At 43.6% G+C, this 22,121-nt stretch overlaps 6 protein-coding genes across 11 annotated transcripts; 4 read left to right on the top strand and 2 right to left on the bottom strand.

The window, feature by feature from the left end:
- The first annotated feature begins 120 nt into the window (after positions 1-120).
- Positions 121-4,217, top strand: LOC129580965 (double-strand-break repair protein rad21 homolog). 5 transcript variants are annotated; one of them, XM_055471746.1, is made up of 10 exons: positions 121-360; positions 1,318-1,534; positions 1,618-1,889; positions 2,084-2,205; positions 2,271-2,423; positions 2,537-2,638; positions 2,694-3,034; positions 3,102-3,222; positions 3,404-3,636; positions 3,714-4,216. In XM_055471746.1, the coding sequence occupies exons 2-10, from the start codon at positions 1,391-1,393 to the stop codon at positions 3,999-4,001; spliced, it is 1,776 nt and encodes a 591-aa protein (XP_055327721.1). In that variant the 5' UTR covers positions 121-360; positions 1,318-1,390; the 3' UTR covers positions 4,002-4,216. The 5 variants fall into 5 exon arrangements, with proteins under 5 accessions (XP_055327721.1, XP_055327724.1, XP_055327725.1 ...); XM_055471749.1 differs by lacking the exon at positions 121-360 and adding an exon at positions 463-566 and having other exon boundaries at positions 3,714-4,217; XM_055471750.1 differs by lacking the exon at positions 121-360 and adding an exon at positions 629-818 and having other exon boundaries at positions 3,714-4,217.
- Positions 4,218-4,328: 111 nt separating this feature from the next.
- Positions 4,329-6,089, top strand: LOC129580968 (uncharacterized). The gene is made up of 2 exons (XM_055471752.1): positions 4,329-5,277; positions 5,451-6,089. The coding sequence occupies exons 1-2, from the start codon at positions 4,741-4,743 to the stop codon at positions 5,649-5,651; spliced, it is 738 nt and encodes a 245-aa protein (XP_055327727.1). The 5' UTR covers positions 4,329-4,740; the 3' UTR covers positions 5,652-6,089.
- Positions 6,090-6,113: 24 nt separating this feature from the next.
- On the bottom strand, positions 6,114-9,186 carry LOC129580967 (2-aminomuconic semialdehyde dehydrogenase-like). The gene is made up of 9 exons (XM_055471751.1): positions 8,739-9,186; positions 8,253-8,453; positions 7,868-8,001; positions 7,730-7,807; positions 7,491-7,657; positions 7,248-7,423; positions 7,019-7,190; positions 6,742-6,855; positions 6,114-6,653 (listed from the first exon to the last, which is right to left on the bottom strand). The coding sequence occupies exons 1-9, from the start codon at positions 8,948-8,950 to the stop codon at positions 6,408-6,410; spliced, it is 1,500 nt and encodes a 499-aa protein (XP_055327726.1). The 5' UTR covers positions 8,951-9,186; the 3' UTR covers positions 6,114-6,407.
- Positions 9,187-9,503: 317 nt separating this feature from the next.
- On the bottom strand, positions 9,504-11,718 carry LOC129581291 (nucleoside diphosphate kinase 7-like). Its single transcript, XM_055472275.1, has 8 exons — positions 11,430-11,718; positions 11,233-11,331; positions 10,938-11,104; positions 10,666-10,827; positions 10,354-10,586; positions 10,115-10,248; positions 9,904-10,011; positions 9,504-9,796 (listed from the first exon to the last, which is right to left on the bottom strand). Exons 1-8 carry the CDS (start codon positions 11,430-11,432, stop codon positions 9,656-9,658), a joined length of 1,047 nt encoding a protein of 348 aa, XP_055328250.1. The 5' UTR covers positions 11,433-11,718; the 3' UTR covers positions 9,504-9,655.
- A 570-nt stretch (positions 11,719-12,288) lies between these two features.
- On the top strand, positions 12,289-15,266 carry LOC129581122 (glutamyl-tRNA(Gln) amidotransferase subunit B, mitochondrial-like). 2 transcript variants are annotated; one of them, XM_055472018.1, is made up of 4 exons: positions 12,289-12,835; positions 12,900-13,406; positions 13,869-14,234; positions 14,475-15,266. In XM_055472018.1, the coding sequence occupies exons 1-4, from the start codon at positions 12,590-12,592 to the stop codon at positions 14,991-14,993; spliced, it is 1,638 nt and encodes a 545-aa protein (XP_055327993.1). In that variant the 5' UTR covers positions 12,289-12,589; the 3' UTR covers positions 14,994-15,266. The 2 variants fall into 2 exon arrangements, with proteins under 2 accessions (XP_055327993.1, XP_055327994.1); XM_055472019.1 differs by having other exon boundaries at positions 12,707-12,840.
- An 85-nt stretch (positions 15,267-15,351) lies between these two features.
- On the top strand, positions 15,352-20,760 carry LOC129581125 (atrial natriuretic peptide receptor 2-like). The gene is given in 19 exon segments (XM_055472021.1): positions 15,352-15,893; positions 16,041-16,290; positions 16,367-16,519; positions 16,808-16,968; positions 17,052-17,184; positions 17,277-17,371; positions 17,466-17,604; positions 17,707-17,994; positions 18,118-18,280; positions 18,282-18,354; positions 18,418-18,829; positions 18,925-19,108; positions 19,217-19,369; positions 19,436-19,655; positions 19,735-19,882; positions 20,081-20,112; positions 20,114-20,180; positions 20,245-20,379; positions 20,447-20,760. Coding segments are annotated over 19 exon segments (3,366 nt in total). The 5' UTR covers positions 15,352-15,431; the 3' UTR covers positions 20,545-20,760.
- Positions 20,761-22,121: the final 1,361 nt, after the last annotated feature.

The following is a 22,121-nucleotide window of genomic DNA, read 5'->3' as shown; positions in this document are numbered from 1 at the left end:
TAAAGTTAAAGTAATAAACCGTATGAGTAATTTCCCTCCTCGTGATTGGTTCAGACCGTAGACAAGCGATTGTTCCCGCCACCACGGTTTTTTCACCTTGGCTTCATCAAACAGGACGCTCCGACGGTCACGGCATCGAGGCTGCGAGGGAAAACGCGTTAATTCGCTGCAGAACTTTTTTCTATATAATTTTTGGGTTTTGAATTTCTCTTGTTTGCAGTCTAGAACTTTATCAAGTACTTGTTCAGGATTTCAGTTTTTTTAGATCATCGCGAAACTTTGACTGGCATGGCTGCCGTATCAAACTTCCAATCCTTCGATGCTTCTGCTGATGTCCAGATTATTTTTTTGGGAAGAAAGGTGCGGTTAAAGTTCGTTAAGATTCGCCCTCCACTTTGAAATCATTTTGAGTTATTATTTTGAAAGTGCACATTTGAAACCCGCTGTTTTGTCTAACCCTTTAGCATGCTGTGCTTTAAGTTGCAAAAATTAGAAATGAGCATTCAACGGTTCGACGAATTTGCAAAAATGCAGCGCAACTGAAATTTCCCGTTTGAAGCTAACCAGTAAGCTTTACTATTCTGTAGTCACTAGGTAGTCAGTCTGCAGACTTTGCACTGTTTATTTTAAAATTTTGTACTGTACTTTACTTCTAATTTACTCATTCTTGTTACGTATATAATATATTTTGTCATTTACTGTATAAATTATATTATTCTGTTCTCGTTCATTCTCGTTGCCCGTAGTGGTGCCATTGCTGCATTGGTATTGCCAATTGAAAATTTTTAAAAGTAGTTGCTGCTTGACGACAAGTTTAGGTAATTATCATAAATTATGGGACCAACATTTTCGTAATGGCCCACCAGAGTCCAGATCAATAAAAAAGTGCGTGACTTATCAGTTATAGCCATTTGTTTTGTGAGGTTCGTTTGAGCACGGACCTGTGATTGTTACTTACTTTATGAAGTAGTTATCAATTAAGTACATGCTGTGACTTGCAAAAGCAATAATTTAATCGTTAATGGCTTGAAATGATATTATTGTACAAATACCCATCTTTGTAAATTTAAGAACTTATAAAATTATTTGCGCGAGCTTCGCTTATCATCTTATGGACTACAAGTCCTGCGAAGTTTAGTGACAGTTGTCGGTATAAGATAAAAGTACTAATACAAAACTTTAAAGAGTTTAAAACTTCGGTTTAACACTCGTATACGAAGTATACCAGCATCAGTGCCATGGGTCAAAGCTATACTCTATATGCTTTAATAATACGTGTTTTGCGCTGCCGTTGTGTTAATTGTTGCTCCTTTGCAGTGAGTTCATGCATTCCGTCCTTCTTACATCGACCGCGATAGTTTAAAGAAGTAACATCTGGAACTGATTGAAAATGTTTTACGCACATTTCGTGCTGAGTAAGAAAGGCCCTTTGGCTAAAGTATGGTTGGCCGCACACTGGGAACGCAAGCTTACCAAAACTCATGTGTACGAAACGGATATCGAAGAAACTGTGGAAAATCTTCTAAATCCCAAGGTACTGACAGTACTCTTTCTAGTATCTCATGTTAACAGTAAGCACCTTCGAAGTTTACGTGGTTAAGAATCTTCTGGTGTTAGATTAAATTGGCACTGCGCACATCTGGGCACTTGTTGTTGGGAGTAGTACGCATTCATTCACGCAAAGCGAAATACCTGCTGCAAGACTGCAATGAAGCGCTCAGCAAAATCAAACAGGCGTTCCGACCTGTTATCATTGATTTGCCACCGGAACAGCGCATGGCCAGTAAGAGCTCGATCACACTGCCAGCGCAAGAAAAAGAAATCAACTTCACACAGCGGGAATTTGCCATGGTTGAAATTGATTTTGAGCTGGATATGGAAGAACTCAGGTAAAACCCGTAGTGACACAATTTCGACTTGGCAGCTGATTCTGACGCAGATGACGTAATGTCTCATCGCACTAGATTTCGAATATCAGTATTCGCAGTTTGGGTCAGAATTATAAGACTTTCGGCTGTTTTCTGCATACGCTGTTCTAGCGTGTGAACACGTTGATGTGCGTCTGATTCTTTTACCTTTGCAGCGACGCTGAGCTCAAAAAGCGATTCGAAGCGAACCAGGCAGATCCTGACAGCATTACCCTTAAAGAGACGATTATCGGGCTTACCAAGGGAATTGTAGATGACACTCTTCAGGATGATTTCGGTACCACTTCATGACCGGTGTGGATCTGGTCTGATTTTAATTCGTTGCTATTGTTGTTGTCTTAGGCGAAATGAACCTGAATCTGGACGATCTGATGATGAGCAGTGTCATTCCTGAAGAACCGGTGCGTCCCGCAGACGGTGAGAGACAACCATCGCTCAGCGAGGAAGGAAAACTGTTACCGGAGATCCAAGTGGTTCCAGACTCAGTTGATTCAGGTATTTTAGGTTAAATGTGAACAAAGTCACAAACTGATAGTGATTGTGAAGTTCGTACGGCGGTTAGTGGGCGCACGGTATTAACTGGGTAACATCGTGTTGTACTCGTGCAGGGGTTGAGCCGTTTCCCGAAATCCCCGCTGTAGCACCCGGCAGTACTGATCTCCCACCCGGACAAGAGCTCTTCACCGGCGAACGATCACGAGCTACTTCTGGTAAATTGCGATTACAAGCAGTTAATGCAGTAAACAGCAACGCTTTGCTCCACAGTTGCCCATTCCATTGGTCCGTCTGAAGCTGCCAGTGTGCGGCATTTAGATGATTTGGCGGCAGTCTTTCCGGCACTTCCTGGTGGAAATCAACCGATTAAGGATCGTGTCAGAGCAAAGCGTCGGCGGCGTTTAATCATCGATGAGCAGAAAGTCATCTCCAGTGATCAGATGCGGGCTCAACTACAAGATCCCAGCGATATTGTTCGCACTCTTGAGCTTGGCCCAAGGAGCGATAAGCTGTTGTATTTACGGGAAGTTACTATGGGAGATAAGATGTGGAAATATCCAGGAATCTATTTTGAGGATGGTGTTATGGGATTGTCACAAAAGCTGACCAATGTGAGCAGTTCACCAAGTTTAGGCTTGTAGGATGACTGCTCATAAATTGTTACTTCGACTATTGCAGTTCTTTGCGGACGCTTTCAACCACGCTGTTGTACCTCGGACAGACCCGGCGGACAGTTTTTTCCCGGATAAGTTGGATAACAGTGTAGAACGGTATTCGCAGATATTCCAGGATGCACTCAGTACGTGCTTTCATCGGTTTGCTTGATTTGATGTTATTAGTATAATAGAAGATTTGTCATTTCATATAATTATGTTATTATAATCGCGTTCATTATTTTCTGGATTGTAAATTGGATTGTTTTTTAATACATCCTGGTACACTCACAAGTGCTTGTGTTCTAACTGGTGTATATTTTGTAGATTACACCAATTATGCAGACGATGCAGAGCTGCCTCAGCCAGGATTCAATAGCGTTCTCGTTCAAGATGATTTTGATGTACGATCACCGCAGTCGAAGGGAAAGCGATCCCATCATACAATGGAAGGGTCTCCGGACATGCAGGTGCCGGGCTCAGACGTTCTCTCATCCGATACACAGCGACCGGCTAAACGCCGTGCTGGTGACGAAGGGGAAGGGGAAGATGAAGAGGCGGTAAGAACACTTTCCGCTATGTTTATGAGATTAATTTACGTTTGAATTACCCAAGAGTTGCTCCTGTGGTAATCTAGCATGCGGAGGATTATGACAAGATGAGCAAGCGAACGAAAGAGGTTTTCGACCAGTTCTCTGCGCTTTTAACCCGTCGTCACACTCCTCGACACAGTAAATCCGACGGATCGCAGTCGGTCAATTTTGAAGAGCTTATCCGGGGACGGCGATCTCGAAAGGAAGTGGCGCAGCGCTTCTACAGTGCCCTCGTGTTGAAGAAACTGCAGGCTGTGGATGTGGAACAGGAGGTCCCTTATGGGGAAATCTGGTTAAAGAAGGGATCACGGTTTATAGAATTTTCAAAATAGATGAGTCATATCAGTGTCTTGTAATGGTTGTTCAGTTTTGCATTCGTTCTATCAATTTATAGAGGATCGTATTGTTATACTTTTTGAATTGCCTGCGTGTGCGCGTTATTTACAAAGTTGTTAGTATTCCTGCCGAAACATTGATCTGTCTCGTGGCATGAGTGCACATTTGTATTGCTAGAAAACTGCTGAGTTTGTTAAGTGCCAGTAAAACTGCCTGAGTGTAGCCCGAATAAATATGTTGTCGTTTGTATGTCTGCTATTAATATGTCAGACAGGCGGTAATAGAAACCGTCAAACAGTTATCGCCAGTAAAATTACAAAAAAAAGCGGCCTGTATCCAGTCGGTGTTATTTATCACAACGTAACCAGTAGTTTTGTGTTATGATGCACTTGTTAAAATTACAAGGCGAAACGTGTCAGACACGGTGTGTTAATAGAAAGTGAATCTGGTAAGACAATAAATAAGTGCGGCTGAACTTTACGGCGACCGTTAGTGCAGAACGTTTCCTCTTTGATATTACATAATAAAAAGGCCGGAGTCGTCTCTCTCCAGTTACGTACAATACTGTTTCGCCGGCCAGCTACTGAGTAGGTGAGGAATTGCCCGCAGCGTTTTTGACACTTGATCTGATATTTGCGGTCTGTCGCACATTTTCACTTGCCTTTGCTGATCTGACGGTGAGTAGCAAGAGGTTTTTCGGAGAAAAACAATAGATATCTACGAAAAAGCCTGAAAATGTCGGGATATGTCGTGTTGGTTTTGTGTGGACTGTTTGCTTCCGGATACGGCCAGTTTTCAGAGACGCGGCAAGTAGAAGAACCGTTTAACGGCATCGCCGTCGATGGACCATTCGCTATCAATGTGGATATCGGCGATAAAGATTCCATCGTGTTATCCGGTTCCAACAAGGATTTCATCAAGGCCGTGGAGACGGTCGTGGAGAATGGCACCCTGAAAATCCGCTTTAACAACTGGGACACAAAGTTCACTGGGATTCTTCAAATCGCCGTAACTACTAAATCCATTATAAATTTGGTGGCGGCCGGTCCGGCTCAGATTACGTCCCGTAGTAATATGAAAGGGCAAGTGTTCCGCATCGTGGTTAGTGGATCGGCTCAAGTGATTGCCAATATCGAAGCTAGTACCGTGGTTGTGGTGGTTTCGCAGTCGGCCAGCATGATCGGTTCCGTGACCAGTAAGAATATCAACGCCGTACTGGCCAACAGTGGCACTATCACGCTATCGGGAACTACGGATAACGCTAACGTTGTGGTATGTACTGCCTACTAATTTTAAGAATAGTAGTAGCCAAGTTACAACTAACGATACAACTGCAATTACAATGAGAGTACATGATATCGACGAAATTTCGTCGTTGTGTTTTCGGTAATCCAATCATAACTTCGCAATTAGGAAGTGCAGAGAATTTCGTTTTGTCGGTATAGGTCAGCGGTTCCGGAGTGTTCCATGGGTTCGGCCTGAACGCCGCGACCATTAGTACAACCGCCAACGGAAGTGGCCAGGCGGAAGTGAACGCCAGCCAGGAAATAAAAGCGTCAGCCACCGATGACGCTGTGGTCAGAACGCAGGGAACAAGTAACGTGTCTAAAGATGAACAAGATCGAGGAACAGTTCAATCGGCTTAATCGGACAAATGAATCGGCTTTTGAAGGCAGTTGACGTGGGTAGTTACTGCCAGCGCCTCACCATAATTAATTATGACATTACCTGCAACTAATTTTTAAATTGATCTTTTTAATCCTTTGGTGGTTGCAACGTTAGGTGTGTAGCGTGTGTTCGGCCAAGCTTTAAGCGAACTGCTGCATTTTATGGGTCGAAAAATTCGTGAACTGAGTGGAGAAGCGCATTCTACTGCTTTTCTAGAGCAGCGTTTTAGTTTGGCTGTCAATTAAAGGAAATGCTCCAGCGGTGTTGCATAAGTACGTTATCTTTTAACTCAAGGGAGGACAAAGGTTTTGGTTGTTTTTTCAATGCTTAAAATTTTAACTGCAATTAGTCTGCAAAGAAGTGTGTCCGCGTTTGCGCTTTATGTTACTTTGATCGAATAATAATTCAATAACTGATACTTTCAGTATTGCACAACAGGGTGCACATCGAGTTTTTAATTTGCTATTTCGCATAAAACCCTTCAACATTAAAACTATGAAAATCATAAATGTCGCTAAGCGTCCCACAAAAAAAAACAGTGCGTATCGACGTATTGTAATACAGCACGGCCTACCCCAGACTGCCAAAAAAAGCGAACTACCAGTTACAGTCACCCATAGAAGGGCACACAAAAAATACTAACAAAGCCATTGAGCATACTTATGCCTGCAAAAATACCGTCAAAATGGCAATACGGAGTTACTGAGAAATGTGTGTACAGTGAGAAAACAGACTTAACCGAGTTTTATACAGACTGTCCGGGATTCAGTGTAGAAATCCAGCGATTCCTTGCAGCCTTCTCTCCCAATCCCCGACGCCTTCGACCCTCCAAACGGCATATTCAAATCCCGGACCAGCCAGCAGTTGGCCCACACGGTGCCGACATGCAGTTTCCGGGCCAAGCGATGTGTTCGGCTCAGATCCTTCGTCCACACCACAGCGCACAGTCCGTACTTGACGGCATTGGCGCGCTCAACCACCTGTTGACAAAATCATAATCACAAGTGCAATTCGCATGCAAACTGCAATTACGCGGCACGTAAGTACAAAAATGTGCCAAGCGCGCACCTCTTCCTCGTTATCGAATGGAACCACACAGGTCACGGGGCCGAAAATTTCGTCCTGCATACACGGCGACCGGTCGGAAATGTTGCTAATTACAGTAGGAGCAAGATAATATCCCTAAAAGCATAATTCTCATAACGACACAGAGCAACATCTTGACATTCGTGCTATTCTGCCCGCCGTATATCATGCTTATGTCTCAGGAATTATTGCAATAGTGATTTAGAAACGAAACAAGCAAGTTAGTCGTTTCAACTAAAGAACAAATTTGTTTTCGCACGTTTTTATGGGTTTCTGGAATGCATTCAGGAACTTGATCGCCTCCGCAATTGATAGTTGCACCTTCACTTTCCGCCAGCTGGATGAAGCTTCTGACTTTCTCGCGGTGCTGTTCACTGATCAGGGCACCCATGTTTACGGATGGGTCACTCGGAACGCCCACTTTAAATTTCCTGCAACCATCCTATGCAATTTATGATTACCCGCACATTTGCACAACATGGCTTTACTTTGCAGCTTCTGTAAATTTCGTGAGGAACTCGTCGTAGATTCCACGCTGCACGAAAATTCGACTGCTGCACAAGCACACTTCGCCCTGGTTCATGAAACTCGAACGGACAGAACCAGGCACGACTTCGTCGAGGTTCACGTCATCGAAAATTATAGCGGCGTTCTTTCCTCCCAACTAAAATCAGCAGGAATACCAACATCTCTCGCTATCCGGTTCCAGTTATCCATCATGCCCGATTTACCTCGAGTGATAACTTTTTGCAAAAAGGCGCACTAACGGCCGTAATCCGTTGGCCAATCGGTGTACTTCCGGTAAAAGAGATTACTGGAACGTCTGGATGTTTGACTAATGCTTCTCCAACTTTCCCACCATAGCCGAAAACCACATTCACAACGCCAGCCGGAAGTCCTGCAGTTCACGGACAAAAATGGTTTTTCCTTATCAGCGGATATTCTGCCAACTTGCCGGATGATTATTTACCTACGTCCTGGAATACTTTACACATCATCCAAGTTGTGACCGATGTCATTTCGCTTGGCTTTGCAACCACCGTGCAGCCTAACAGATCTCATGATTAACAACCACTTTCGTAATTTCAGACCATCGCATACTGTTTACCAGCGGCAATCGCCGGCGCAATCTTGAAAGTGAGCAGATAAAGCGGTAGATTCCAGGGCGATATCAGTCCAGCCACACCCACTGGCGAGCGGTGAACGTAGTTTAAAGCACCATGCTGATCGTTAAAATTCGAGCTACGGCGAAACAAATGAACAAGTTAGTTTGTCCACCTCACGCGCATATCAACCACGGTTAAACGAAACTGGTGCACAGAGAAGAGCCGTTTGCTGTCACCAAAACATAAACAAATAGAAAACGGAAATACATTTAAAACTGAAACAGCGCTGTCATACTTACTGAAAGCCACCGCGATTTTTACTGGTGACTGCGCAACTTTCCCAACATTTAGATACATGTGTGTAACTTGTAAGAAAGTAACACTTACGTGGAAATGTAATGCTGAACAGCGGAAGCAAAAAATCTGAAATTATGCACCGCTCTGGGAATGTCGACTAATCTCGCCAATGCCACGGGTTTACCGGAATCGCGCGATTCAGCTTCGGCGAATTCATCCAGCCGCTGTTCGATTAAATCGGCAATTTTGTTGAGGTAGGACGCTCGTTCGTGCGTCGAAAGTGAAGACCATCTGAAAAACATTACCTACGCGGTAATTACGACGTGCTTCCGCGTGCTAAAACTGCCGAAAATAGCTTGCAACCAGCAACAGATTCTGCAAAAGCTGCTATAGCCCTTACAAATCCGAACGCAATCAGACTTGTAATGAATATAATTACTGCAAAACGCATGAAAAGTAGTGAGAATAACTTAATAAGTACCAAGAATACAGTAAGTAAAAAGAGTCAACTTATTATTGTTACTTACTTATACCAATGATCAACTACAAGTACTGAAAAGTGCTAACAGTACTTACTTTGGGAATGCATTTTTCGCCGCAGTAACTGCTCGACAGACTTCTTCGTCGCCGGAATCCGGCAATTGCGCCCATACCTGTCCAGTGGATGGCTCATAACTGTTAATGTATCCTAAGTTTTCGCTCGCGACAAATTCTCCACGAATGAAATTCTCCAAAATAATGACTTGTTCGCGTTCAGCAAGGTTTCCATTAATTCGAGCGGACGACATTCTTTGCAATATGTGTAGCTTAACTTAAAGGATATCCTGAATTCGTGGCGTAAAGGAATAAGCAGTTAATAATGAACCAGAAAGCCAAAAACAAATTATTTCAGCAGGAATTCTCCCAGCAAAACAACTTCGAGAAAATAGGTAACAAGTGCGGTTTAAGCTGATTGCAAAAGCTGTCAACAGACCGAAATAAGCGAATGCCAAAAAGCAAAAACAAATCAGTTCACCAGCACGTGTTATCGTATCAAACCGGTAACTGCCGTCCGCTGCAAGCTTTGAAGCATATTAAACAGAGGCATCTAATAATATGTGTGTTATGTAATACTTTAAACAGTTTAAAGTACCATCTAATAAACATTTGACATCATTGTAATAAATATCGGCAGACTAATCACTAATGAGATTACCGTACAATACGAGCAAAAGTGGAAAAAAATGTACGAGTTAGTGCTGTATTCTACATAGTAGCTTTCTGGAGGAAATAGTCGAAGATTTTCGACTGGAATTGCGCGCTAGTAATACTTATTGCATTACTGACTATGAATTTCTCTCATAATTTTATTGACTTGGTGTAAAAAAGCAGTACAGACTCGTATGGAAAATTAGCAAATAACAAACAAAGGAAGTCTGGAAGAAAGAAGGAAATACACGTAGAAACTGAAAACATTTAATACGAGTACATTTAATTTGGCAAGAGAAACACAATCATTTGGCAATGTAATTAAACATGAATTCAAGATCGCTGGCACAGTCCCGCTCCAAATCCGTACACTGTACAGCGCTGAGAATCTTGTCCCGTCCGAACAAAGCTCGCAAGGTATCCGGTCTGATCGTTTTTGCAATTCCCTGCAGAACAAAACGAAACAAAACGGTTATATATGTTAAGTTGTTATGTATGAAAGTGTGCGAAACGGTTATATATGTTGAGTTGATATGTTTACTGTATATCGTACCGGGTCGGTGGGACCGACTAATTTTCGGAACTTGTCGTATGTTCCACTCTCCAAATGTCGCACTTCCATTGCAACCGATGGACCGGAGGCCATGTGATCCACCCATGCCTATGAATTAAGTACAATGCATGCATGAAGCAAAAAGTTGAACTTTTTCTGCACAGTAATCGCAAATCCCAACCCCAAAAACAGAAAACTGTATTTTCTTTACCAGGTATTCTGGAACGACTCCTTTGTACAGCTCCAAGAAGCTTTCCGCCGAATTTCGGTTCATAACGACGGTTTCAATGGCGGTAACCACAAAATCGTTATTGAGAATGTGCTTAATTATTTTCGGTAGTGAACCTAGAAAAATCAAACATCGCTCGGCTTCTGACAACAAGCTAACAAATCACACGATTTAGACAGGTATATATTACGGTTACCGCGCTTCCAGTCTTATTACAGTACCTTCGCGAATAGCATGTGGCTTAATGAGACACAACATTCCCGAACCATCGCATATCGCGGTATTCGCCCGGGGTTTATCGAAAATGGAGCGTAACGTCCAGTCGGCTGTGGACACGTCAGGAGCGGCATAACAGAAATCCTGGATGTCGAAGCAGCTGCTGATTGCTCCCAGCACATCCTGGCAGTGCTTCACTGCATCCTGCCCGGTGACCTCAGCACACACGGATGGCGCACTACAGAGCCACACGCACTGTGAAATGAGCGTCTTACCGGCAAATACTGCTGATACAGCATTGGCCACTGCTAACCCACGTGAAATGACACTGTCCAACCAAGCCCAGTTTCAGGATTTCCTCTTTCTGCAGCACCAGCATTTTAATGCGGGTGACAGTCATCAAGTTGGACAGACCACCCGATGTGAGACTGTCCAGGACGGAGCCCATGTGCAGGTTGACTTTGAATATCACAACTGTTCTAACGAAACACACGTTTTTCGCTAACGGTAAGGTCCTGTTTTCAGTGAACTGCGCATCCAAAAGCGTGATCTGCATTGAGTACTTTATAGTTACGCGGCAGCAACTAACCGCTGAAATAACTTCTCCATGGCTTGCCGCGTAATTTCATCCGCAAAGGACATCACTAACAGCTGTCGGTTGAGAACCGACACCGTACTCCCAACATTCAAATGCGCCAACTGCACACCGGGAATTTTCGTTCGCTTCACAAATACCTTCCGTTTCAGCACGTCGACCTATCAAGAGTGAGAAAAATTAACAAATATTCACAAAAACTTATTCTTGTTTAACATATTTAGATATAAAATATTCGGTGATATATCTAGGCAGAATTACCGCTGAAAGTGCTCTCATACGGCCTTACCATTTCGACAGCCTCTTGGAAGGGATAAAATCGCAGCAGAAACTGTCGTATATTCCCTTCGTAATCCCAAACAACATTAAAAGCATAGCCCTCCAGATCCTAAGAATACCAGTTCACAACTTCACACGCTGTCTTTCATAATTTCATTTTGTAAACCTCAGTAAAACACGCTTCCCAATAATTCCCATGAACCGTACCATGCTGACGAGTGGCGACAAAAGTTCAAACGGATTCGCAGTGCGAAAGAAATTAAGCACTGCACTGTATAATCTCTAACTTTGTAGTACAAGTATGTAATTGCAGACGCATATGCAACCCGCGCAAACCTAAACAATTTATAACCTTTCCCGTCACTTTTCTAATTCCTCGTTATGAAATCGGCTGACCCTTTTTCCAATAGCTGAAGTTATTGTACAAGTACAGTAAGCACAATTTTTGTTTACTGCAATTGCAGAACACCAACACGAGTACTGCAACATGTAAAGAACTGAATCAGTCCATTGTTAGGGTTGGTGTTGTTTGGCAATTGCGAAAAAGAAACTACTGGGATTTCCAACTGCGTCCACGTTCCTGGTAAACCGGTGCGAAACGAGCCAATGTCCAATTTATTTTTTAAATTAACGGTAGATGCAATAATTGTATCAAATAGAGTAATAGACTATTGATTTGCAATTATCACTTATCAGTTGACGGTGACTCGGTATTGCAAGACAAAAGTTATCACGTAATGATTATTACTTATTTAAATATTAACTCAGTACAGTATTCCTATCCAAGCTAATCAGATTTATATTTATTAAAATTGACGATTTTAATTTTTTTGCAAAATTTGGGTTAGTACTTAGACTACTTACCATTAATTAATCGATTTTTGAATCATAAAAAAACGGCTAATCGATTCTTAAACCATAAAAAATAAAAAGCACCGGCCAACAGCTAACTGCAAACCGAAAGAAGTGGAAATGGAACTACAGGTCTGATAGCTGTTGGAACTGGATGTACAAATTACAACCAAATGCGCCGATGTTGTGGTTTCAGTTTTTCAGCCATCTGTAATTCTGTTTTCGACTTTTCAAGCTGAATTTTAAGTTTATTAGGAGTACCCATCTTTTTACGCTGTCTTTGGTAAAAACGGATGATATGTCTATTAGAAACGGAGCTGCGAAAAATGTCTATTAAATGTCTATGTGTAAAATGGCTTGGTTGTTCACTTATGTTGGCGTGTTGGCGGTGTTGCCTCACTTGTAGACCGTCGCAGATGTACGTACTGAAGTTGTCAAGTTGTGGTCTTTACCTTTTTATGATTTTATCGTTGACTTCATGACTTCACCCATTTATAATTAATTGCAAATCTACCATGACGATGCACTTCACAAAATGCCGATTGCTCCGGCAAATCCCATCTCGTCCTTGTTTCCTCTTCCGCTGCATTTCCACCACACCTTCGCCCAAATCCTCACAATGGCAGGGAGTTGTCGGACTGGAAATCCACGCGCAGATTGCTGCGAAAAGTAAACTCTTCTCCGGAAGCGGAACGACGTTTTCCGCGCCCACAAACACGCAAGTTTCACTATTTGACTGCGCTACACCCGGAACGCTGCCAGTACGGTAGAGCTTATGAAGCTTGTTTCCTCTTTTGCGTCTACAGTCCACACGCGGTTTGATAGGTGCTGAACCGCCGCTGCGTGGAAGCTGCGGCGCTCACCGCCATGGCGCTCAACTGCACCTTGCACCCAGTTTCCACATTCGATCGCAAACACTACTTCTACGCCGATCTGCCCACCGGCTACCAGATCACGCAGCGTTTTCAGCCCATCGCCACCAATGGCTGGATGGAGTACGCCATGTACGTTGTCGATAGGGATAAGGAGCCTCGAATGCGGAAAGTCGGTATCGAGCAGCTGCAGCTGGAGCAGGATTCTGGGAAGAGCTTTCACAACGCAAAGGACGGCTACAGCTTGATCGATCTGAATCGGGCTGGGATCGGGCTGATGGAGATCATTACGCGGCCGGAGTTCGAGAACGGGGAGCAAGCGGCGTTCTTCGTCCGTGAACTGACGTTAATCCTGCGGGAACTGGGCGTGTGCGATGTGAAGATGTTCGAGGGATCGTTGCGGGTGGATGCAAATATCTCTGTCAGGAGGCCGGGAGATCCGTTAGGAGTGCGAAGCGAGGTGAATACTTCGTGATGGTGAATGAGTGAAACTGTGTGGAATCTGGATATTTCGACTGTAAAATGACAGTAACGTAGTAATATTGGATAGGTAACTACTGCATAGTATTTTGGTACCATACAATTTTATTGTTTGTTCCTCCGTAAATTGCTGTAATACATTGTATCTTCTCTTTTCACAAGGGTAAGACAAGTTTTTTTGTTGCACATGATACTGTAAAACGGGTAGCACGCAAGTCAGAACGATATCGAGATCAGTTTTTCAGCATCTACTTGTAATTGCGTCGGCATCGGATTTTCAACATGTGTACTGCAATTGTGCAAATTAACGATTTGTGCCAAATATCCGATCATTTAATTTTCCGAAGTTATAGTACTAAATGTGTAGTTTTGTACCAGCAGTGGTTGAAATTGTTGCTTATAGTAAGTAGTGATATTGTAACTGTTGTGTTTCTTTTGACAGGTGAAAAATCTCGCAAGTGCAAAATTTGTTAACCGAGCGGTTGATTATGAAATCGCCCGACAAATTAAGCTGAAGGAATCTGGCGGAGAAGTGGTGAACGAGACGAGAGGCTTTGACTTGTCAACCAGTACAACGTTCCCCATGCGAGACAAGGAAATCCTCCAGGATTACCGTTACATGCCTGAACCAAATCTTCCGCCATTGCGCCTTTTTGATTCCTACTCGGGTCAGACTGTACCTGAACATCAAGTGGACATTGCTACACTGCGCACTCGTCTTCCCGAACCTCCGGCAGCCAAGCGTCAGCGCTATATTCAAGAACTCAAATTAACCCCTGCGCAAGCAGTGACCCTCATATCGGCAGAGGTAAGCGTAGAGAACTGTACAACTTTTCGCAAAAATGCGTTATGATAAAAGGCTGTTTAGAAAAAGTAACGTAGGTAATTTGATCTCTTGGATCTCGATCTCGCGTAATGCAGTATTGTCAGATTGTTATTCGTTAATTTAATATTATAGCAATTCTTTTTGGCTGTTTGTTCTTAATTCTTTTTGCCTATGTATTTCAGTTTATAATAAAACTTTGAGTGGGTGGCTTGTCTGTTACAGGGACTTCCGAAACTATTTGAGGGGATTCTCCAGAACGCTAAGTCACCAAAAACCACCCCGACCAATGTGGCGAAGCATCTGCTCACTGTGGCTTTGGCAACACTGAACGATCTGCACGACACTCTCGTAAATCGGCAGGTGGACGCGCAGCAGGTGGCTGTTCTGATCGATATGTTGCACGAGGAAAGACTTCCTCGAGTGATCTTTGTCAAATTGTTGGACCAGTTGGTTAAACAACCTGATGAAATCAGGGATGTGGAGGAGCACGTAATACGGAACAATTTTCTTCAAGTGAACGATGAAGCAAGACTTGGAGCGTGGTGTGATCAAGTTATATTGTCTCATCCGGACAAAGTTGAACTCGTTCGTAAAGGCAAGGATCGTGTGTTGAACTTTTTAACCAATGAAGTTAAAATTCTCTCTGAAGATAGAGCCAATTTGAGACAGACGAAAGTACTTCTGGACAAGAAGGTACGCGGTGATGGACCTGTTATTTTAAATGAAGATAAGGTGAAATAAGCTAATCGATGTCAAGTACTTTAAAATGCGAGTGCCGATCCCATTTGATTTTGTACGTACAGTACGATCGCGTGTTTGAATGCACGGGTTGAGTTTCTAAATATCTCTGAAATGTACAGGAGTTGCGGCAGTTTTCTGTGATACCGTTGAGTTGCAAAAAGAATATTCTCGTAAACTGTATGGCGTTTTGCAATAAATTTTGCTCTTGCTGTTTAGCACTAAATACGGCGTGTATCTCGCATCAGTGTGTCGAAGTTGTGTCGACGTTGCTAAGAAACAGTGAAAATACAGTAAATATCCTTTTTTGGTACCGAGACAGTGGTTCGCAGTAGCACTACCGTGATGTTTTGTAAAAAAAACGTGACCAACCCGTGACGTGACCGCATGTAAGGTATCTAATATTACTGTCGTTTCAAGTTTCCAGCGAACATCGTCAAAATGATGTTGATAGAAGTTATTTTTTTTATCGGTTTGTTCGGTTTATCTTGCGCCCAGAGCACAAACAGTCCAGATCCGATTACTGTCACCGCCGCTGTGGTGGTACCGTATAAAGATGCTAACTTTACGGGTTCTGCCTGGTTCCCTGTAGACGTCACGGCCTTCAAGAATAAAATGTACATCGACCAATTCTGGCCAGCCTGTGAACTGAGCTTTGAGGAAGCCCGGAATAAGTACAATGTAATCTTCGACGTGCAGTACTACACCTATCAGACCTGCCAGGTGATGGTGGCCTGGTTTTCGGCACACGTCATGACGGACATTGTCCGAAACCGATCGCGGCCGGTGGATGTCTTCATTGGACCTCCCTGCGCGCAGGATGTACTGCAGGCGGGAGTGATCAGCACGGTGTTTCCGACGATGGTGCTCACTGGTGGAGCGACGCTCACGGATAAACTTGAGGTGCAAAGAGATTGTGGAAAGTGGAAGTGATATTCAAAAAATGTTGCTCAAGATTATCTTCTTAAACTTTATACATCATTGTATGGCGTGATAAACCCATCAGAAAACATATTCGCATACAGGTCAGCGAATCTGGTTTTTTCGTAGCAATTTCCTAACGTGATTCGCTGTGCGTTTTGCACGTACACGCAGTGGTCAGGCATGCTGGACATGGCCCGACAGTTCAACTGGACCAATTTCGCTGTTGTTTTCGACGATGCGGATAATGCTCGGGTCATTTGGGCGAACAGCCTAATGATCCGATTGACCAATAACAACTATACGTACACCCAGTTTTCTTTCTATGCCGGCGTTGACGTGAACACCTTACTAGACTCCATCCAGAAACAAGCTAGAAGTAAAGTATCTCAATATCAATCAAAATTTTCATCAGTTTACTAATCGTGCACTGTCGGATTTGGTCGATTTTGCAGTTGTCGTTATTCTGTGTCCAACGCGAATTCGCGAATTCATGATCACTGCGCGTGCCAAAGGGATGACTAAGGGGGATTATATCTATTTTTCATTGAATACCTTTCCCAACAACAGTATACTGCAATATAAGAACATCGAAAATTGGCAGCACGGTATGTGGAAAAGTTTTAATTTGGCTCGTTTAGTGTATTCAGAATCTGGTCTGTGGCATTTACATTAAGTACCGTGGTATGATCACCCATGCATCGTTCAAATGCCTAGACGTAATGCAACTTTATGTCCTTTATTAATTTTGTTTTTACGTTGCTTTTCTAGCCCGACGCATGTCAAGCTATTAATTCGAGCGCTAGCGCTGGACTTTCAACTTTCAGTTCATGTATTATCGAATGCGTCTAGTTGCGACTCGGGAACACGAAAAGTATATTTTTCACTTACTACAGGTGATTCGAATGATACCATTGCCATGGAAGCCTATCAGTCTCTGTTCTTCTGGGCGGTTCGCGACGCTAGCAATACTCCCACATATGACGCCTTCCGCGCTGCTCTAAGAGAACGCTCGCTCGAGGGACCATATCCGGATTCCGATTATGATATTAATTATATCCTTTTTCTTTGTGTCTTGTTTTTGTTACGTGACCGGCGTCTTGGCGGTTTCCTTAATTTTTGCGTGCCTGTTGTGTACATTTCGCAGTGACCTTTCACGACTGTATTGTGGCTTTGTCTGCCGGACTGCGCAACGCTCACGATGCCGGTGTCGATTTTCGTTCCAACTACACTGCAGTGTTGCAGAAGTTTGTGAAAAACACATCCATCACAGGTATGTTATGAGCGTACTGTTTCAAAATCGAATTCGCACAAGCACTGTTGAATGTATGAAACTGTTATTATGTGCTTATAATCTGGATACAGGTCCTGCTGGTCCAATGCACATTGCCTCCAATGGAGACCGGAATGATGATTTTGCTTTGTATGGTATCACCAATCGAAATTCTGGGACGTATTCGGTAATTTCTTAATTTCATAAGCACTTCCACGCAGATCCTCTAAATTCTCCACGGCCGAACCGATTGAATAGTCTGTATTTCGTTATTCCACAAGGTTGTGGGGCAGTACCTGGGATCGAGTAATTCTTTTACACTGAACAAGGAGGCGATACTGTGGCCGGGTGCGAACAACACACCCCCATTAAACGAGCCGGAGTGTGGCTATTTGGGCGACGACCCCGCTTGTCACGTAGGTGATTGATTCAGTTGGCCAGTTTGCTTTTTTTACTGGCTCCTCCTGTTATTTGGTGATCGTAAAGCGGCGCCGTCCTGATATTTCATTCGCGATGAAATAGAAAGCGATTACACCGTGCCGATTGCCGTTGGACTGGCCGTTCCTTCCGGCATCATACTGGCCATTGCGATTGTGATATATTACCGTCGCGCCAAAGCACAGGAAAAAGAGGACCAGATGTGGATCGCCCACTGGCATGAGCTGGAGGTCGTCCGGCCTGGTGGACCGTCAGCCAACGAACACGACGAAGGAAGGAGCGAGGAGAAAGACGAAAACCACGAAACATCCGAGCATGCCGACAGTATGCCGGATGGAGGGGAAAATAAGAACGGCGATAAACCTCACGAAGGTTGGTAAAGCAGGCTGTGCTGTGAAACATCCCGGGTGGTGATTTGATTTGCCAAATTAAGCTTGATTAATATATATAATATTCCTTATACTGTGCACATTTTCTGGTATATTTCATGTACAGGAACAACAGAAAAAGAAGCGGGAATTAAAGTGACGATTAATACCGGCATATGGCGAAAGCAGGCGGTTACAGTGCGGTGGTCGAAGAAGCGTCGTTTACGGTTAACTAGAGAGATCATCCGGCAAGTGCGCGATGTACGCACTCAGGTGCACGATAACTTGATGCCTTCAAGGGGCGTGTCTGGAAGATGACCGCATACTGATCATATACGAAAACTGCGCTAAGGGATGTCTTACGGTACGGATAGTGATAGATTAGCTTGCTGGTGTGTATTCCTGTAGATATGGGTCGTATTGATAGGACTTGATAAACGATATGAATCTCAAGCTGGACTGGACACTGCGCTTTTCCCTAATGAGTGACTGCATGAAAGGTGTATCCTACATACATAATCACGTGCTGCGCGTACATGGCCGGGTGAATTCTATGTGTTGTTACGTGGATTCACGGTTTATGTTGAAAGTCGGAGACTACGGGTTGAATGCCTTTTTTGAGCTGACTTTGGCGGAATTATGGGCCGCCAAGCGTGAACCGGACTATCTGACGGCGCAGCTGTGGAAAGCGCCGGAGCATCTGAAGGCTGAGGCACAATCCCGCTACGAAGTGATCAGCTCGGTTAGTCAAAAAGGTGACGTTTACAGCTTTGGGATCATCATCCAGGAGCTGATTCTGCGATCGAAACCATTTTCCATGTATGCGATTCCCGAAGAAGGTAGTCCGCGTTTTTCGTTCCATGACCTTATTTGGTCTGTTCTGTCACAATGTTGGCATTAGTAGCTTTAAGCCGTTCACGCTAAAATTATCTAGAAATAATCGAGGCTATCAAAATGAGTGTCAACGAGATTCATCCACGATTTGTGCCGAAAATTGACGAAACAGCGTGCCCGGCAGAGTTGGCGGATCTGTGCGATCATTGCTGGGCGGTGGATCCAGCCAAACGACCCAACATGGTACAAGTGCGTGCCAGCCTGAAGGAATTGGGCAAACAACTGTATGCGAATAAAAATAGTTGTATGACCCTTTATCTACCATTAAATTAGCCTCCGGCATACCAGTGTCGCTAAAAATCAAGTTTGCTGTTTTAATGTGTGCCTTGCAGTGGAATGGGAGAAAGAAGTAACATATTAGACACTCTTCTGCAGCAGATGGAGGATATGGAGCTGAATCTGCAGGCGATCGTGGATGAAAAGGGGGAAATGCTGTTGGACGAGAAGAATCGTAGTGATGAACTTCTTTATAGCGTTCTGCCAAGGTGTGAATTTTTCAGCCTAATAATTTTTTGGACATTATAAGGACATATTTTCTGTTGTTTTGGCAGGGAAGTGGCGGAAGTGATTAAGAAAGGCGAAAAAGCCAGAGCCGAAAATTTCGAGCAGGTCAGCGTGCTGCATTGTTCGGTTCCGGAATATCTGGAACTGGCTGCGGAGAGTTCAGCCCTGCAGATGGTGGATTTGATCAACGACTTGGCTGACCATTATGATGCAATTATCAACAAATACGAGGCGTACAAAATTGATACGTTCAAGGACAACACACTGGCAAGTGTCGATCGACGTTGGAGACTTGTAAAAAGTTAAAGGAGTTGTGAGGCCTGATAATAACGTGTTCTTATTTTAGATTGTCTCCGGACTCCCCCGACGGAACGGAATCTTTCATGCCCGAGAGATCGCCAGGGTCGCGCTGAATCTCTTGTTTATGGTTAGGAGTTTTCGTGTCCGTCATCGACCTACAGCGCGTATCACAATCCAAATGGGTGTTCATGCCGGTAAGCGGAAACACGTTTTCCAATGCCATTTACGTCAGCTGCTTACCTCTTATTGTTGGAGTGTCGTTTATGAACCGCAAATACTGAACCGAAATACATTGCGGTTTTGAATTTGCGAAAATAGAGTACTTACTCGTAATATTTTACTAGGTGCTTGTGGAGATATTATATTACAGGTATTAGAGGTATACTTTTTAGGTCCGGTAATGGCGGGTGTGGTGGGGAGCCGTAGTACCGCGCTACCTGCTGTTTGGGGATACTGTCAGTGTATCATCTCAGATGCTCACCGGTGGCGAGGGTAAGCCTTACCCGCATTAGGCCAAAGCATCAGCTCTTTGAACTATGTACATTCTGTTGTGTAGATATGCGAATTCAGCTGAGTTTAGTGAGCAAAACATGTCTGGATAAAATCGGCAATTTCGAACTACAAGAACGAGGCGAAATCTTTATAAAGGGAAAAGGGGCGATGAAAACGTACTGGTTAATTGGAGAAGCAGGTGGCTATACTCATAAAGTACTGGTTACTGCGTTATTTACGTATTTAATTGTTTTATTATATTTTAGGTAATGTGGAGCTGGAAGAAATGCGGGAACGTTTCGAGCACGGTCTGGACGATTTGGAGTCTGCTACAGATGAGCAAGGTCACGAAGAATCCGAATAGACATTTTGGACGACCAAGGCACCATAAACGTAGATAGCTCATCCCGAAAGTTGAATAGTATCTGTTGCTCAAAACTGTCCGTATAAAACAATTACCGCGGTTGCACTTTGGAAATTCTTACTAATAATATGGACTGAATACGCGATCTTTATGACAATTTATCAGCTATTTCCAATAATTGCAAGAAAAATAAGTTATTCTGAGTAAATGCGTAAAACAAACATCAAGACATGAGCAATATACAGATGTTGTTAAAATTAGTAGTGAATCAGTCACTGGGAATTGTCTTATGGGCCGTACAAACGCTACCGCTAGCTACAGTATACTGTACTTTACGAGAGACGGGCGAACAACAACCTAACTTGATAAGCTGTTGTCGCAAAAATTTTAGTGTTGTTCCAAACTAATTAACTAACCGTAAGAAGTAACACACAACGTGTTTTTTACAAATTTTTGGTTCGAATACGAGTATTTACTTACTCTTACATACTGCACTCACGTCGGACGTCGGTGTGGCACCCGCATAGTACGTATTATTTTGGGCTACATGACAGGCAAAGAATTCGTATTAAACGTAAGTAAGTAACCAAGTGACCTTTAGGAGTCAGGTTAGGTATTTTATATTGTTTCCATCAGAATTTAAGTACTTAATGCTACCTAATAGCTAATACTAAAGTTCAAAACATAATAATATTATGTTTGTCTGATATATTGTTTGTCTGATATATTATGATATATTACATCAGATAGCAACGCAAAGGATGAGCAGATCTAGCACACCTTTATTGAAAATCGTGAGAATCAATAAAGCAACCAAAAAACCAACAGAAAACCACAACGTTTATGCGGCCTAATGCTAGGAAAGTGGCTGCCAGCGAGCTCGGTGTAATCGTGATAATGAGACGGCGTGCTGCAGCTGCGTATTAGCTGAGGTCGTATAGCACGGGAAATGCTCGTAGGCTGGGCACCGCCCCCACGAGTGCAACAGCAACGCTGATTGGTCAGCGTAGACAAAGTATACGCTGAGCTGTCAGCGTAAAGCGCGACACGAGTGGCGTGGCCACTTGCGTGTGGGCAACAGAGCAAGCCACGAGGCGTCTACCGCCATGAGTGTGCGGTCTCTGACATGCCTCTGGACGGGAGTGGGAGCTCCTGCAAGCACCTTCCCGTCTTTGGCCCTGGTCTGTCCGGTAGGACATCAGGATCCGATACCCGGTAGGGCCGGATGCCACTTTGTCTCTTGCCCGGTAGGGCCGCTGCCTCCAGACCCGCGGTGCAGTGCACCGAACGGCTGATATCTGGAGTGCACTCGGTGTGTTGGGGGTTCCAGTGTGGCTTTGGTGAGGCTTTTTCTATCGGTGATGAGTAAAAGAAATAAAGTTTTATAAGGCTCATGTTAAACATCGAAATAAAAGATTCACAATTCCGGTGAGAATTAAAGTAAGATCATAGGTAGAGATCCCAAAGCCAATTCCTTTGGTTAGTTTGCTAGATAAAAACAACAATTTCTTTGGTTAATAAGTCTGGAAAAACCAGTTATGGTTCAAAAACTAGACGCAAAAAGCTTATTCCGACTA

This window comes from Paramacrobiotus metropolitanus, unplaced genomic scaffold (assembly GCF_019649055.1).
Source record: "Paramacrobiotus metropolitanus isolate TYO unplaced genomic scaffold, Prichtersi_v1.0 Parri_scaffold0000005, whole genome shotgun sequence".
NCBI lineage: Eukaryota > Metazoa > Tardigrada > Eutardigrada > Parachela > Macrobiotidae > Paramacrobiotus > Paramacrobiotus metropolitanus.
The sequence above is the reverse complement of the archived record's forward strand: the minus strand, read 5'-3'. Positions and strand labels throughout refer to the sequence as shown.

Excerpts from the sequence above, each read along its gene's own strand:
- LOC129581122 (XM_055472018.1), top strand. The coding sequence starts at position 12,590 with ATGACGATGCACTTCACAAAATGCCGATTGCTCCGGCAAATCCCATCT. Across the intron at positions 12,836-12,899 it reads CTACACCCGGAACGCTGCCA|GTGCTGAACCGCCGCTGCGT; the intron begins GTACGGTAGAGC and ends GCGGTTTGATAG. Across the intron at positions 14,235-14,474 it reads TGACCCTCATATCGGCAGAG|GGACTTCCGAAACTATTTGA; the intron begins GTAAGCGTAGAG and ends TGTCTGTTACAG.
- LOC129580965 (XM_055471749.1), top strand. The coding sequence starts at position 1,391 with ATGTTTTACGCACATTTCGTGCTGAGTAAGAAAGGCCCTTTGGCTAAA. Across the intron at positions 3,035-3,101 it reads TGTCACAAAAGCTGACCAAT|TTCTTTGCGGACGCTTTCAA; the intron begins GTGAGCAGTTCA and ends CGACTATTGCAG. Across the intron at positions 3,223-3,403 it reads GATATTCCAGGATGCACTCA|ATTACACCAATTATGCAGAC; the intron begins GTACGTGCTTTC and ends TATATTTTGTAG.
- LOC129580968 (XM_055471752.1), top strand. The coding sequence starts at position 4,741 with ATGTCGGGATATGTCGTGTTGGTTTTGTGTGGACTGTTTGCTTCCGGA. Across the intron at positions 5,278-5,450 it reads CGGATAACGCTAACGTTGTG|GTCAGCGGTTCCGGAGTGTT; the intron begins GTATGTACTGCC and ends TTGTCGGTATAG.
- LOC129581291 (XM_055472275.1), bottom strand. Across the intron at positions 10,249-10,353 it reads GCCACATGCTATTCGCGAAG|GTTCACTACCGAAAATAATT; the intron begins GTACTGTAATAA and ends TGATTTTTCTAG. Across the intron at positions 10,012-10,114 it reads GAGTCGTTCCAGAATACCTG|GCATGGGTGGATCACATGGC; the intron begins GTAAAGAAAATA and ends CTTAATTCATAG.
- LOC129580967 (XM_055471751.1), bottom strand. The coding sequence starts at position 8,950 with ATGTCGTCCGCTCGAATTAATGGAAACCTTGCTGAACGCGAACAAGTC. Across the intron at positions 7,808-7,867 it reads TGCGCCGGCGATTGCCGCTG|GCTGCACGGTGGTTGCAAAG; the intron begins GTAAACAGTATG and ends GAGATCTGTTAG. Across the intron at positions 6,856-7,018 it reads TTCCAGAAACCCATAAAAAC|GGATATTATCTTGCTCCTAC; the intron begins GTGCGAAAACAA and ends TTATGCTTTTAG.